The sequence below is a fragment of the Atta colombica genome, unplaced genomic scaffold (genome assembly GCF_001594045.1).
Source record: "Atta colombica isolate Treedump-2 unplaced genomic scaffold, Acol1.0 scaffold274, whole genome shotgun sequence".
NCBI lineage: Eukaryota > Metazoa > Arthropoda > Insecta > Hymenoptera > Formicidae > Atta > Atta colombica.
In genome coordinates, this window is record NW_017259375.1 from 2194494 (window position 1) to 2210257 (window position 15764).

At 33.2% G+C, this 15764-nt stretch overlaps 1 protein-coding gene across 2 annotated transcripts in view; it reads left to right on the plus strand.

The window, feature by feature from the left end:
- The window catches only part of LOC108689641 (neural cell adhesion molecule 1), a 19642-nt gene extending 4975 nt beyond the window's left edge, over positions 1 to 14667 (plus strand). Inside the window, exons 2-12 of one of the 2 annotated variants that reach the window (XM_018196498.1) lie at positions 4102 to 4234; positions 8509 to 8720; positions 8794 to 8904; positions 9445 to 9660; positions 11402 to 11698; positions 11971 to 12101; positions 12179 to 12338; positions 12752 to 13054; positions 13387 to 13848; positions 14253 to 14462; positions 14538 to 14667. In XM_018196498.1, the coding sequence (XP_018051987.1) occupies positions 4102 to 4234; positions 8509 to 8720; positions 8794 to 8904; positions 9445 to 9660; positions 11402 to 11698; positions 11971 to 12101; positions 12179 to 12338; positions 12752 to 13054; positions 13387 to 13848; positions 14253 to 14462; positions 14538 to 14581 (2279 nt within the window). In that variant the 3' untranslated portion in view covers positions 14582 to 14667. The remainder of the gene's footprint in view (positions 1 to 4101; positions 4235 to 8508; positions 8721 to 8793; positions 8905 to 9444; positions 9661 to 11401; positions 11699 to 11970; positions 12102 to 12178; positions 12339 to 12751; positions 13055 to 13386; positions 13849 to 14252; positions 14463 to 14537) is intronic. The other variant, XM_018196499.1, reaches the window with a different exon arrangement.
- Positions 14668 to 15764: the final 1097 nt, after the last annotated feature.

Below are 15764 nucleotides of genomic sequence, written 5' to 3' on the forward strand. Positions count from 1 at the left end.
TCTATGAAATTATTCATGAATTTAGTTGTAATGAAATGCTAAAGTGTTATACGTGTGTATTTTGTGAAAGATAAAATCACATTCTGTTTTATATCGTTCCGACACTGATCGTGAAACATTACGTCGTCAATGTTTAAACTCAAGGGTCGAACGATAAAATAGAGGTGAAACATAGAGAAAGGATTGCCCTTTGAAAGCGAAACAGGTTTGACTAATGTAACGAGGAAACGCGGGATACATAGGTCAGAGCATTGGTAAAATTATCATACAAAGTGGTCAAAGCTATCTCGATGTACTCTCCTTTTCCATCCCTCAGGCGACCCTTGGGATAGACAGCTCGCAGGGTGGTCGAATAAGGAACAGAAGGTGGTCGACCGAGAATATCGACATAATTGTCGGGTTGCGTGTGGCTCGTTATTTGGAAATAGATCCGGATAATTTAGATAGGTGGCCACATGTTCTTCGTAAATAATTACTGAACATCGAAATGAGATATATTACCTATTTCTCAAACAAGAATTCCTAGTAATTTCGGCCTTCATAACTCTTTAGACTTAAATTTGATATATTAAGCTTTCACATCAGTTAATATTACTATTATTAATCATTTTATATTTTTTAATGAAATTTTATATTTTGAATGAAACTTTCATTTTTATGTGTAAAGTTCTGGAATCCCCTCCATCATACTTTTTATGGTGGTCTCGGTCACTTCCTCGGATGCCCTCTTTCGCTGTTTTTGGACTCTGAAAACCCTTTTTCCTTCCAGATCCTTTTTTACAGTTGAGTCAAGTCTTCCTTGAAACGCCTAATGACTATTGACACTGTTTTCCTGCAAACTCTCGCCTCCCGCGCGATTTTGATGAAACTCCACTCCGGGTGTTCTTGAAAAATTTTGATTATGGATTTGCGTGTTTCTACTTCATTTGCCATTTTGCAACTGAGAACAAAGCGATTACGAAACTAACTGTTTCAATCTTTTCTTACATTCATTGCAAAGCCTACTAAATTAAAAAATTGTTTTTTTTTTTTTAAGTGGTTTGGAGGATATATGAGTTTTTGTGTGGGAAGGTTTTTTTCTTGGACAATCCTTATATCAATATTATTTTAAAAAATTATTAGTAATATTATTACTTCTAGTAATAGTTCATGAATTGATTCACTGTATGTGCCATTTTTTACTTAAATCTTTTATTTTAAATATCGATTCTTATATAAATAATGAAGAATCAACAAGTTTTTAAATGTAAATTTCATGTTTTTTTACGTTATCTTTTTAGAATCAATGATCTTTTATGAGATGAAAAAACTTCATTGCATAATAAACATGACCGCGAATTTGATTTGCGGATAGATGTACGATCGAGTGAAAGGAAGGGCAAGGAAAGAGGCCAGGCTACGACCCGCACGGAAATAGACGCGAGTCGCCGGAAACGCGATTTCCCAACGAACACACGATACAAAAATAGCGAAGTTATTCCTCGGCCGACTATTATTTACATAACCACCCGATGCGCAAGCATCTTTTTTCCGATCTGAAGATTCTTCTGGAAGAGAAAAAAGAAAGAGAAGATATCTTTGTTTCTTACATTAAAACAAAAAAAAGAAAAGAAAAAGAACAAGAGGAACGTGCGCAGCGATCCACTTCGGGGTCCGTGAACTGTATATTCATTTTTTCCTCGCGTGGAAGACAGGTGGATGCAGTAACGGAGTGGCCAACCGCTTAAAAACAACAGATCTACTCTTTTTTTAACCGCAAGCTCTTATGTTTTTTTTTTTCGTGAGATTGAAAATAGAAGAAATACATATCATGCCATAAAGAGAGGAATAAAAAAGAGAATGATCGTTTTTGTTTCAAAGAGAATGCGAAGCAATGATAAACTGATAATAAAAACGGATGAATTATATCATAAAGAATTTTCATTTAGTTTATTATTTCAAGATATAGATTGTTGTGCATGTGAATTGATATATTCTTAAAAATAAAAATTATAGGAAAAACAAATGTTAACAATTTTTTCAATTTGTTTGCAATTCCTTGCACATGCATCGAATGCATAAAAAAAGGAACGTGATAAAAGGTATATATGTAAGATTTTTCAAATCTTTTCAAGTTGTAATATATAAAATTATGTAATAAATCTAAAGTTTCAAGATTCCGCGCTTCAACAGGTGCAAATGCGCCGCTGAGTGTATGGCAAGAATGCCTAACCACCAATGTAAAACTCGACAGGGCGGTTAGTCACAACCCTCTCATCGGGTTCTTAAAGGCTCGTTGAGAGTGATGAAACATGTAGCGGCGTACTAATGAAGCAGTTCCTCACGAGCGACACCGTCGTTTATTCGCTCGCGTAGCCACGTGCATGATGTTATGCACAGAAGAGATGCATCCGCTTTGCTAAACTCAGTCCGGTTTTACAGGAATAAGTAATGACATGAAAATTTATGTTACTTTTAACATAAATAAGCGAAGAAAATCATATTCAGTTAAAGCGGATCTTGGTTCTTAATATTTTTGAGTGAATCTTACAATTTCCAGTTTAAGTAAAAATTATCTCACTGATTATTTATCAATCTTGAAACAGTTTTAAAGTGAAGCTGTACTAAGAAAAATGTCTGGTTGAAAATGGACAAATCAGGGATTCTGATTATATCAATCAGAATTCCGATTACCTCAATTAGAATTTTAATAAATTTAACCAGAAAATTTTTTAGTATTTAACAAAAAGATTTCTGATTAAATCTACTAAAATTCTAATTGAGATAACCGAAATTTTGATTGATCATTAATATAATCAGAATCTAATCAGAATATAATCATCTTCTGCTTTATCCATTTTCAATCAAATCATTTTTTCAGTGTGGAGTAATATTACAAATTAAATTAACAAGCAATTTAATAATTTTGCTAATAAGTTCAAAACGAATATGACTTTCTTCGCTTATTTGTATTGGATATTTCACCATGAATTTTCATTTACTATTGTTTATATAACTTTTGTTCCTTATTATCTTTCTCCTCTATATCTTCTATAGGATAATTTGTACTTGAAGAATCTTTTCATTCACATATTATCATCGTAACACTGCATCACAAGTCTATTGTGTTCTGTCAAAGACAAAAAAAAATGGGAACTCGATAAAATATCCAACGAGAGACGTCTCGAGATGTGTGCTCACAATGGAAAAGTTATCAATGGCATACCGCAATGTGCATTAACAGCAGCGCGCCTCGTGCACGTGCGACGACGGCTGTCCGGTCGGCCGTCGGCTTACGTTATATCGTTTCTATTTTCTGCACTGGTACTTCATAACGGTGTGTGGCGAATCTAAGTTTAAATCCCACGCTGAGGGCCGCGTAAAATCATGGACAATGGTGCATCGAACTGATGTCCACTGTCGCGGTTGCAATTGTGCGATAAACTAGCAGAGTTGCGAGGGAACGATTGTGTTATGTGAAGAAGCTTGAAGACAACAGACCAAGAATATTCTTAGTCATATCTAAATCTCAATTTGTTTACTCTGAAATATATCAATTTATCAATTCCAAAATTCTTGCAATTAAATCCAACTAAATATTTTGCAATTAATAATTTGAAAATTTCGTGTATATTAAATAATATTTAGTTACATATACAGATGCGTATATAAAATTTAATAAATATGCTCATATTTGTAAAATATGTAGAATTTAACTTTTTTTTTTATTTAATAATAACATGAACTAGAAATTATAAACTAGAATAAACTAGAAAACAAGGATTAGGACAATATTTTCAAAAGTATTTTTGCTAATGTTTGTACGATAATTTATGTAGTCGTTGATTCATGTAATCTTCTGACAGCCGTTCGAGGACATAATCGCATAAAACATATGATTCATATATCACGGGAAAGATTTGTATCTCGATTTTTTAAATAAGTCGATGTACGATGGATATTGATCATAATTTTGAACGAACAAAATATTCCAACCTTCTATTTTCTAAATCTCTTGGTTGGATTTTGTAGAATCAAGTGCTAAAATTGTGATAAAAAAAAGTTTAGAATAAGAAGAAAAATATCGCAGATGTAGAAAATATGCAATTTTTCCTCTTTCAGTGCCCGTGAGATTAGTCTGGGCCACCGAAGGCGATGATGTGGAACTGCCATGCGACATCACACCACCGATGCCGGAGGATTCGGTTAACATGGTTCTCTGGTTCAAGGACAATGCTGGAATACCACTCTACAGGCAAGTTTTGCATTTTAAAAATAATCCTACCCCGATCCGACTATTTTTACGTGGCGCTAAAGCTACGAAGCTAGGACATCAACCTATCTGAGTTTAACTCTGCGAAAGATGTTGCCATTAATTTTACGAATCATAACCAAGCTACGAATCACACCACAAAAATTAGAAGAAAGAGACGTAGAGATCTGTGGAAAGCCTATGTTCACAAATTTATATGAGGATCAGAATACATTTCTTAAAAACGTTCTTAAAACATTTTTTTTTCTGAGTGCGGTCTAAAAGCTTAAAAATATTCTTGCTGTCAATTTCCTGTTTTCTAAGAACCCACAAGAACGGATTCACGTGGCTAACTTTCTGCCGAATGCCGGCTAGCTCCGCGTTATTGGGGAATGGGATGCCATTGTTCTGAAGCCACATCTCGAAATATCCCAGCACTAGGCTAGGCCCGAGCATGAACTCTCATTATGGACACCTCTGACGTGCTCTGCTCACGACATATATAAATATCACGGTTCATTAACTGTCTATGCAACTAAGCGCAGCCTACATTTCAATGCTGAAAATTGTTTTTAGGTATATATATATATAAAATTAGATTAAAATTTTATTAAAAACGACTAATTATTAATCTTAATTATGACATATTTAAAATAATTACAATTATCAAATTTGAAACTCTTATATCTTGTAAATATTAATATAAAATTTTTGTAAGACATTAATATGTTTTATATATAATTATGATACGAATTTGGACCGATGAGAATAAATTTAATTAAATTAGAGGAGTTCTATATTCGGTCAAAATGAATCTCGTCCTTGTGTGAAATATTTCCATATGAATATGTATCTAATTCTATAAACTGTATGCCGGTCTTTTTTTGGTCTTATATCATTGTTAAATTGATGAGCATTTTAATATTTTTGATACTAAATAATGCTTTATAATTTATAACAATATTAATAATGTAAACAATATTAATAAACAATTATATTAATAATGTAAAGTTAATGAGAATCGTAAATTTATATAAAATATTGTTTAATATATATGATGTGTACACATAAATATATGTTAATATATTCGTATTTGTTCAATATTAATTTTTAACACAATACATTAAAAATAAAAATAAATAAATTTTAATTTCTAAATCGAGGTATACGATTTTTAAGAAATGTTTCGAAAATCATTATTTGCCATCGTGGCATATCTACTTTATTCAAAGATTCATCGCGTGCACGATTATAGAAATGGATGCATTACGTGGTATTGGTGCGTACATGAGGAAATTCAAGTTAAGCTAGATCAGGACTGTATAAATAATTCGACCGAATTTCCACGATCGGAAGTGTGGGATGATGGAATTTCATAACACGACCCAGAGATTCAGGAATAGCAGTCGATCGAAGACCCTTTTCAACTGACACAGGCATTAAACAGAGCGCGAGGCATCGCTTATTTACGAAAACGGTCTCTGGAATCATAAAGTAAAACATTTCCTCATTAACTACCATCGTTCGTCTATGAAAAATAAATGGAACCATATGTAAAAGTCGCGTGTGTTTGAAAGAATTATTATCTATGAATTTTTATTACTTCATTATGGTCTATGTTTTAAATTTTCGTATTGCGTTTGGTAAAAAATTAAAGTGTAATATAAAACATTATGTAAATACACCAGTTACTTTAATCTTATTATATATATCATTTTTTAAATAATATATGTAATTTTTTAAATATATTTTTTCCATTTTGCGAAAGAAAATAAAGAAAAGATGTTACCGAAGTAATTATAAAAAATTGTCATTATAAAATAAAAAATAAATTATGAAAAATTGAACAACATTAATATCACGTTTTTATTAATGTAAATATATCTTACTTTCTCGATGAAAGTTTATAAATTTCGTAGAAATTCTCGAGAAAATACAGATAGTTAAAAGTGAAATACGAAAGTGCATTGTGTAATGTGAACGATGAAGGAAATTGTCAGCGAGTGGTTAATAGAAACATAATGGTTATAAGGCTCACAAGAGAGCAGTTCCGGATAATATCAAAGGACCTTCATAGAAGAAATACACCAAGCAAAAGGGAAATCGTAGAGCATCAAAGGAAAGCAAGCGAATTGCGAGGATGGAACATAAAGCAGTCTCTAGTTATTTGTGCCTTCTGCTGGTGAAGCGTTTCTCACAGACTCTCGCGGATTCGCGTTTCCGATAGTCACTGAAATGGTCGCGAAAATGGCAGAAAGAAAAGAAAAAAAAAACAAATCGCACCAAGTCGAAAGGAATTTGCGGTGCTTCGAATCCGACAATGAAATGTTTTATCGTAAATATATTCATACCTTTTATTTCAATTATGAAAACAAACCAAATTGAGTTCAGCAAAGCTAGAATTTGCGCGAGTTTAATATCTGCAACTAAGATTTGATGATTTATTGCAACGAAGATATTATGTTTGTAAGCAATTATCAGTATACTAATTCAGTTCTTTGATACAATGAAAATTGCTAATGTAACAAGTTTTTTCCATTATAACAGCAAAAATACGCATCTTTAGATATCATGTTTTGTTAAAAATTTTGATCTATATATATTGGACTGATTTTCTATAATCGCTAATTTTATTCAGCTGTACAACTTCGCTAATTTAATAAAAAAAATAAAAATAAAAATAAAAAAATGGCTGTGTTATGGGTATAGATTTATTGAAGTTTACATCAGTGAAGTTTTTAGTTGTTTTAACAAATCTCTCTTTTTGTGTATATAAAATGAGAAATTTTTTATTATTGAAGTTATTTATCGCATAAACGTGGATCAATTTATTTTTTTCAATAGTTTCATGATAATGACTCGAATTACGACTTGACTGATTGAACGCGCATGATTTAAGAATCAGTCGATCAGTTGCTTTTGGCGTTTTACATCTCAGAATTCTTCGTAACGGAGGACATTTCGTGCATTCGAAGAACCATCATATTCTCGTTTCGATGGATAGAAGATGGCTTTGCTCAATTTCACGACACATAATCTAGGTTACACAAGATGGAACTTTCCGTCCTGCGTCGCTTCCGACTTTGACGACGTATTTGGCGAAAATCGTCGTCAATCGCATATCAACGACGAATTGCGCGGACGTGTGGTAAACAGTTTCAGCTGATATCTCTTTTTCCATTTTCAGCTGTCCGTTTTTCCACCGCCTGACTGGAACGATTTCCTGTCGTTATTGCGCAATAGTCAGCTCTCTAAAGCTAAGAGGCTAAATACGTGAGTGGCGAGTCTGCCAACTGTCCTTTTTTTCGGCCGCGAATAGACGACGCGAATTTAGCCACTAAGAGCCAATTGGCGAAAGCGCGATGTTTACCGAGTTTCCGTACCGGAAATGCTTAAGATCGCGATAGAGAAGCTTAGCCTAGAAAATTCCTCTTGAATGAATTGATGGCGCCTCGACTTGAAAGAGACATTTCTTAAATAACGAAAAAAAAAAAAATAAATTGCTCAAGCAAATATTTTTATCTTAAAAAAATAAAAATAAATCTCCTGATTTTAAGAGAAACATTTCAAAGAGGAAATATTTAATAGCATATTTCTTTTCGCGTTCTTTAAATTTTTAGATTATTTTAAAAATAGTAATATTGGACACACATATGTACAATAAGTTTTCGATGCTTTAGAGAAAATAGCATTTTCCTGATCTTCGATGTAATGTTATTCCGTCCGCATGCTTGGTCGCTAGAATCTCGTTTGTAATAACAGGATATAGCGCGTGAAATTGAGACTTGGAGAGGCTGTGAGATGCGTCTCTATTTCGTATATTCCTTCATGTGACAATGCTCAATATTTTTATTCCACGAAATCGTTTACGTTTTGTTTACTAAAGCGAGTTGTTTATTTATTCGTTCGTGCTCATTTGCTTGAATGCTCTAATTTGAAAAAAAAACTACTTACTTGTTTAAACAATAATTCGAATCAAAATATAATCTAGTTAATCGTTATTTTTATAATATTACATTATAATTTAATACATTTAAAAAATTAAAAATCTTAATATATATTTCTTTGAATATACTAATTATAAGTAAACATTTAATTACAGTTAATAAATGTTTACATTTAATAAATATTTACTTAGAACTATTCAAATAAATATTTATTAAAACTTAATATTTCATTTTCAATGTAATATAATAATATAATATAATATGATATAAAATATTTTATACTATATTATACAGTATAGTTTAATATAGTTTAAATGTTCCTCTCTGCAGTTTGGACGCGAGAAACGGTAGCTTGATTAGCGCTATCCACTGGGCAGTTAGCGACGACCTCGGAAGACGAACATACTTCCAAGTTGGTGATGGTCATCGAGCGAAATTAAAAGTCACCAAAGTGACGTTGAAAGACCAGGGAGTCTTCAGGTGTAGAGTGGACTTCGTGGACTCTCCGACGCGAAACTTTCGCGTGAACTTGACTCTAGTTGGTAACTATCGCCTTTCAAAAGTTACAAGAGAGCGATGAAACATTTGTTACACCATCGCGTTTGACTGTTTTAGAACAGCCAAGTAAGCCTGTGATATATGATGCCCAAGGACGAGAGGTGACGGGGGTGGGCGGCCCCTTTCTCGAAGGTTACAATCTTGCTTTGATATGTCAAGTAGCTGGAGGTAAAGTCTCATCTTCTTAAGTTTTATAACGCATACTTGTGCATTTCTGTCATTATTCAATGTATGTAAAAGTTATCATTATTATTAAATTGGCCGCGTTTAACAAAAAAAACTTGCAAGTGTTGTAAAATTTTTTGAAGATGTTCTGGCTATACTTAACGAAAAGTATCAGTCAAAAAATCAGTTAACTTCTCTCTATATATACGGGATTACAAACACATCCTAAGCTAATAAAAAGTTGCGGAATGAAAAATTTTCAAAGTTTCCGTTGGAAATTTTTTCTTAAAATATTTGTACTTTTAAATATATAACTTCAAGTTTTTGATTCCTCGCTAGATCTAAATGTATAAACCAACCATGAATAACTGCATTCAGGAGAATATTTATTTTGCGACGCGCTTATTGATTTTGTAAAGCGCTTATTAAACGTTGACTTTTGCTGAAAAATGTGGCCATTATATCAGCTTGCAAGTAATATTCGTATAAATCGTATTAAGAGAATCGATTGATAAAAAAACCATGTGTATGATTGATTTACAGGTAAACCTAAGCCCTCAGTGACATGGTGGAAGGACGGTGAGCTCCTGGATGGCGTAGTCGATACTTCATCTATCGGCTCGTCGAGCAGATTTACAGAGAATCACTTGTTCATCGACACAGTCACTAGATCACTGTGGGGAGCGAAACTCGAATGCAGGGCTCAATCCGGTCCAATGGAGAAACCTATCATTCGTGAAGTGCCTCTTGACATATATCGTAAGTATCGCATCTTATTCAAAGCGAAATTTAGATAATTTTGAAGAAATTAAAATTAATCTCAAGAAAATTTTGAAAGACAACACGTGATTATATTTTCAAGCTTTCTGATTTCTAATTATGATTTTGATTATACAAGCTCGTAAATCTTTTGATGATCATGTCCTATCGAGGATTTCGAGTCAAGGATCTTCCGACGTTTTTTTCACACTTTTTTCATGTTCAAGTGATGAAATGCAAAGGATGACATTACTAAGAAATGGATCATAAATGCCGCGTTAACGTGACATCTGCTTAAAATAAAATTGAAGAAATACACACATACACACGAACACACACTTCAAGGCCGTTCACTAAATCCTAAGCACGTGCTAAAAGGCAGTCTCAAGCGGCGCGTGTTAAAGGGCACTCTTGGCACGTTTTATTCGATCGACACATTGCGCTTCCGTTTCTACGCCTTCCTCTCGTATTTATTTTTAGGTCGAGCTAAATAGGAAAATCGTAACACTTTGCATCTATAAGAGGCACAGGGAAAACACTTGTTGCAACCTCCTTGAAAAAGGATGGCGTTCGAATCTAAACATGCTTACATTTGAAGATAAAAAGAGCAAATTATAGTTTAAATAAAGATAAATTATTTCTTGCCATTTTCCATTATTCAATGAAACTTAAATATGAAGAAATTATTTAATATATTACATATTTTTCAACAGACAGATCTGATTTTCCATTTAATTACCCCTTTTTTTCTTGGTTTCATCCTTTCAAAATTCTTTTGCACCTCGAAATATTTCATAGCAAAGAAAGAAATTTAAATATAGTTGCGAGCAACTGACCCGCAGCGGAAGCGAAATGAATTCCAACCATTTCGCGTGGATCTCCTTAATTCCTTTGACGGTCGTATTTCGCAGAATTGTCGTCCAAAAGTAAAAATATACGGTTCGGGTCGGCGAGCATCTGGCCCTCCCTTGGACTGTTATTTTCGTGGGGCAATGCCGACGAGGATTTCGGCTCGCTCATAGTTTTTTGCATCTCGCAGAAATCATCCGTCGTGCCTACATCCGCAGATGTAAATTTTTGACGGCGAAGTATGTTACTTGTTAGACTTCCACATGCTGCTTGCCTTCGTGTCTTCTTATATTAGAAATCTAAAATCGATCAAAAAGACCCAACAAAGATACTAGCACGAAACATAGAAATGAGATTTTCAAATAACTTAACTCTTTGGTGTTTCGATATCTCAATTATAACCAGCTTTCTTTTTCTATTGCTTATATAATTTTTTTATTAATTAAGATACACTATTAATGTCTGAAATTTTGATTGAAATAAATTTTTTACAATATTTTCATTTTTACGAAAGTTATAAGCAATCAAATTAGGTTAGATATGTCATACTCAAATATTCCATTTCCCTTCATGTAGCAGTGAAGGATTAGTATTTTAGCAAGGATTAGTATTTTAGTAAAATAAGTGAAAAGTATCTTATTCGTTCAAAGCGGATCTAATAATATGCGTAATATTTTCACATAAATTTATACAATTTTCCCATTTATGCAAACTGCGCGTCGAGTAGTTGTTAATTTTGAAATACAGTTTCAAATTGAAGTTGGAGTATCTCGTAATATCTCGAATTAAATTGATATAACTATAATTTTTTTTAATACAATCATAATAATGCTAATACTTAATATTTTTATCCGCATAATTTAATATTTTACTATCAACTCTTATATTTCAGTTAAACCAGCAATCGTGAAGATTGTTTTGAGCGAGGAACAGATTTTCGCTGGTCGTCCAATCGCTGCTAGATGTGAGACGTGGGGTAGTTCTCCAGCGGCTAGGATCATTTGGAGACTCGGCGAACACGTAATGAGCGATCCCAATGTATCCACCACACAAAGGAGTAACTCGACAGTAAGCAAAGTAGCTTTGGTCCTCAGCAAGGATGACGATGGCAAGGAACTAGTCTGCCGGGCTGAAAATCCAAGATTTCCCGGAGGAGTGCTTGAAGAAATTAAAATACTTCGCATCTCTTGTGAGTCTTCTTGTGATTTTCACAAACAATGTTTGTGATTTTCGAATTACAATAAATTTTTCTCGCTAAATATACAATATCGAATGTATAAACGTATCCAAGAACTTCTTAAATATATTATTTAAAATTTTAGTAAAATAGCAAATGCCATAAAAAATATTTTTTAAAGAATCTGTCTTTTATATTTTAAATTCTCTATTAAATATTCGTTGCAAAATCAAGTACTATAACAAATAATGACGCAATCTCTTCAATTATAAAAAAAAAAACAGATGCTCCAGTAGTTGTCGCTCGTTTGGCTAATGGTTACGTCTTGGACACTTTGAGGGAGGGCGACGATCTCAAGTTGGTCTGCGACGTTCAGAGCAATCCGCCACCGACACAAGTGACTTGGTACCACGATGTAAGTAGAAAGAGAAGAAGAGAAAAAGAGACTCATAATCCAACATGATTGACCGTTACTCAAATCCTTGTTCTTAGAATCAACGGCTGGAGCACGACGTAAGCGCCGGAATTCTGCTAGCTTCTAACTCGCTGACCCTCCGTGTGCTCGCACTCATACACGTCGGCGAGTATTCCTGCGTAGCTATGAATGCCGTGGGAGAAACTCACAGCCCGCCGCTTTTTATTCACATGAAATGTGAGTAGTCATTATATTTATTAAGATACTGCGCGAGACTTACTTTCGTAAAAACGAACTGTTTTTGCGTCTTAGGTAGCAATGTCCATTGATAAACTTCCATTGATAAATTAGTTATGTCAAGATTGTCTGATTTGATTTAAATATTCGTTTATAAGTTTGATGAAAATTTGATAAGTTTGAAAAAATTAATTGATTATTTTGATTAGAATATCGCAATGGAAATATTAAACTTTGCTAAAACAATCTTACAAACTTAAAAATAATTAACAATTATATATAGTATCATATTAATTAATTTTATATATTTATATTAATACTTGATATAATTCAATAAAATAACACTTAATATTTTTGTGTATGATTTGCCTGCTTTTCTTATATTTTTGCTAACAATGCCAAACATTTGACAGATGCACCGAGATGCAGAAAAGATAACGAGAGAAGAGAGATCGCCGTTGCTCGACACGAGACGATATTGCTCAAATGCGAGGTGGAAGCATTGCCTGACGATTATGTACGATTTTCATGGACTTACAACGGCACTGTTGGCGATGTTCTACCTATGCCGAACTCGAGAGTCGAAAATAAAGGGCTCGTGAGCATGCTAGAATACACCCCTAACACCGAAACCGATTACGGTACGTTGGCTTGCTGGGCGAGCAACGGCATCGGACGGCAAAGGACACCCTGTATATTTAACATCGTACCTGCTAGTGAGTTATCAGCCATTAATTACGTTATCTTCTCGCGCCTTTATTAACATTCGTAATGAAAGAAGTTATACGTCTCCGAATAAAAATAAACTTGAATAATTAAAATATAAATTTTTTATCTGCGGATTTTTAAAATCTCTTTAATCTTTATATGGAGGTTTATTTTTTTTAATTTTACAGCTTTTCCTTGAGTAAGATTTGTTATAATTTATTATTTCTTACCTCAAAATAAGATACTGTTTTAGCACTATAATGGCTTTTCCGTCCTATAAAAGTTAAAAGAGTTACATCTTCATTGCGACTTAAATGCCAATTTTTTTTTTATCGCTCAGAACCACCGCAACCACCATTAGACTGTGCGTTGCACAATGAGACCAGCTCGCTGGAGGTTAATTGCATCCCGGGATCGGACGGCGGATCGCCGCAACACTTTTTGTTGGAAGTACGGGGGTCTCTCAGGAGTTCTGGGATCGGCCATATCGGACCTCACACCCTTCAAACGCCTCAGAGCGATCAGGGAATGGTCGGGGAATCTCCACCTATATATCAGGATATGAATCCGACTCCGAATTTTCAGCTTCATGATCTTGAACCAGGCTACGATTACACGGTATATATTTACGCCGTCAATGGACGTGGCATGAGCGAACCTGCTCTTTTGGAACACATTAGGGTCGTCGAACCTATCGGTGGAAAAATGGAGAGGAGCGGGATCTTTTTAGAAGATCTGAAAAAGGCGCTACCGCAAGCGAGCTCCGAAAATATGATCATCGTTATTGCACTGACAGGTACAGGTAAAATCGATGCTGGTGATTTTTTAATTTCGCTTAATTTCTCCTAATTATTTTGAAAACCATGGTTTAATTTTCCACGAATAAATTTAACTGGAAATACAAAATTCTTTTTTTTGCGCGTTTCTAAATTTTTATAAATTATATTAAAAAATTTTATTACTTTTACTTTATATAATATTATAATCAAAAGACATAGTAGCATACATTTTTTTCGTATATCAGAAAAAAGCTATTTCTGAAAGCAAAAGTTGTAACATATTTATGAATTTTTATATTTTAAATTCCTATTATACATATATTGTAATATTTTAATTTATTTTCTTTAATTATATAATCTATTAAAGAATATAGACTAATAAATTTTATATTTACTCTCTTTACATAATACAACTCTGAATTTAAAGGTGCGATAGCGTTGATCCTTATCGGTATTGGAGTGATTATCGGTGTGGTGATCTGCAGGAAAAGATCGAATACTCCTGTTATAGAAGGCCCTGACGATTTTACTACACCGACCTATGTTCCAGCCCAGAGAATTGAACCTAGAATTAGATATTCCAACGAGAATAGACGTTCTCAAAGGGCGAGTCTCTACATTGAAGAAAATCGAAAGGGTAACTATCATAAGAAACAGCAATCTACTTGCTGCTCGAGTTCAAAAATTTCTAAATTATTTAATCCGTTTTCAGAACCAGATTTATTACATCGAGTGGAGCTTGACTTACAAGAATAAATCACGTGATTCTGTACAGTTACTAATAATCAAGACAAAAAGTGCAATGTTAAATAAAATTCCATATATTGAAAAAAAAAGGATAAAGGGGCAATTCTACAGTGAAAAAAAAGATTGGCTGCTGCAGTAAATTAGATGATAAAATATGGCATAGCATTTTTAATTGGCTGCTACAGCTAATTAAAAATGTTATGCCATATTTTATCATCTAATTTACTGCAGCAGCCAATCTTTTTTTTCACTGTAGAATTGCCCCTCGATATTCGCATAAATTTGTATATCCCGTATATCGAATTTATATTATGTCATAAAACTGGGAGCATCGTGATTATCGACTATAATGAGTAGCTGTTGGATATGCAAATCGTTTATTTGACTCGAAGAATTAGCGACGGTGTGCTACGGATACTTTTTACGATTGAGTCGGGAAATTTGCCGGTCTTCAACGTGAATCGAGGTGTTACAAAACATTCTATTAGTTATTTATGTTCGCCTTACATAAAACGTAAAAGATTCGCAGCCGAAATTTTTACGTTAGATTGTATAGAGCGTAGGAGTTATAATAACATTACAAAATGTACAGCTATTTTTACAGCGTAGGAGACTAAGGCGTACGTATACTTGCAAGTATTAACGTATTAATTGTCGACCTAAAAACGTGATTTTATGTACCTTTGTCGCTTAATAGAGACTGCTTCAAAAAGACGTCAACTTTTAATCTAAATTTGGATTGTTTGAAATTTTTACAAATTTTAATCGCGCATACTTGACGAATTTTTAGTTCATCCAATTATGAATGCAAATTTGTTATACTTACGTTATCATATTTTGTGTCTTACGTTAATGCAATCGACTTATATTTCAGATTTATACTTTTTTTGAAGCAGTCAATAGTTTATAAATTATTATTAATTATGATTAATTTGTATAATTTTTGATCAGCGTAGTTCACGCTATTCCATATGTAAATATTGTACTCGTATTGATTGATAAAATTAAAAAAATAATAAACTGCCATGTTGTATTATTAGTGATTAATAAAATTAAAAAGACTATCATAAAAATATTTCCTTTACCTTTATTCTTCGTGAAATAAAGAAAGAGAAAGAGAATGAGAAAAAATTTATTGATATTCCAATTATTTTGTGATAAGTAACAATATAATATTTAATTATTAATAATA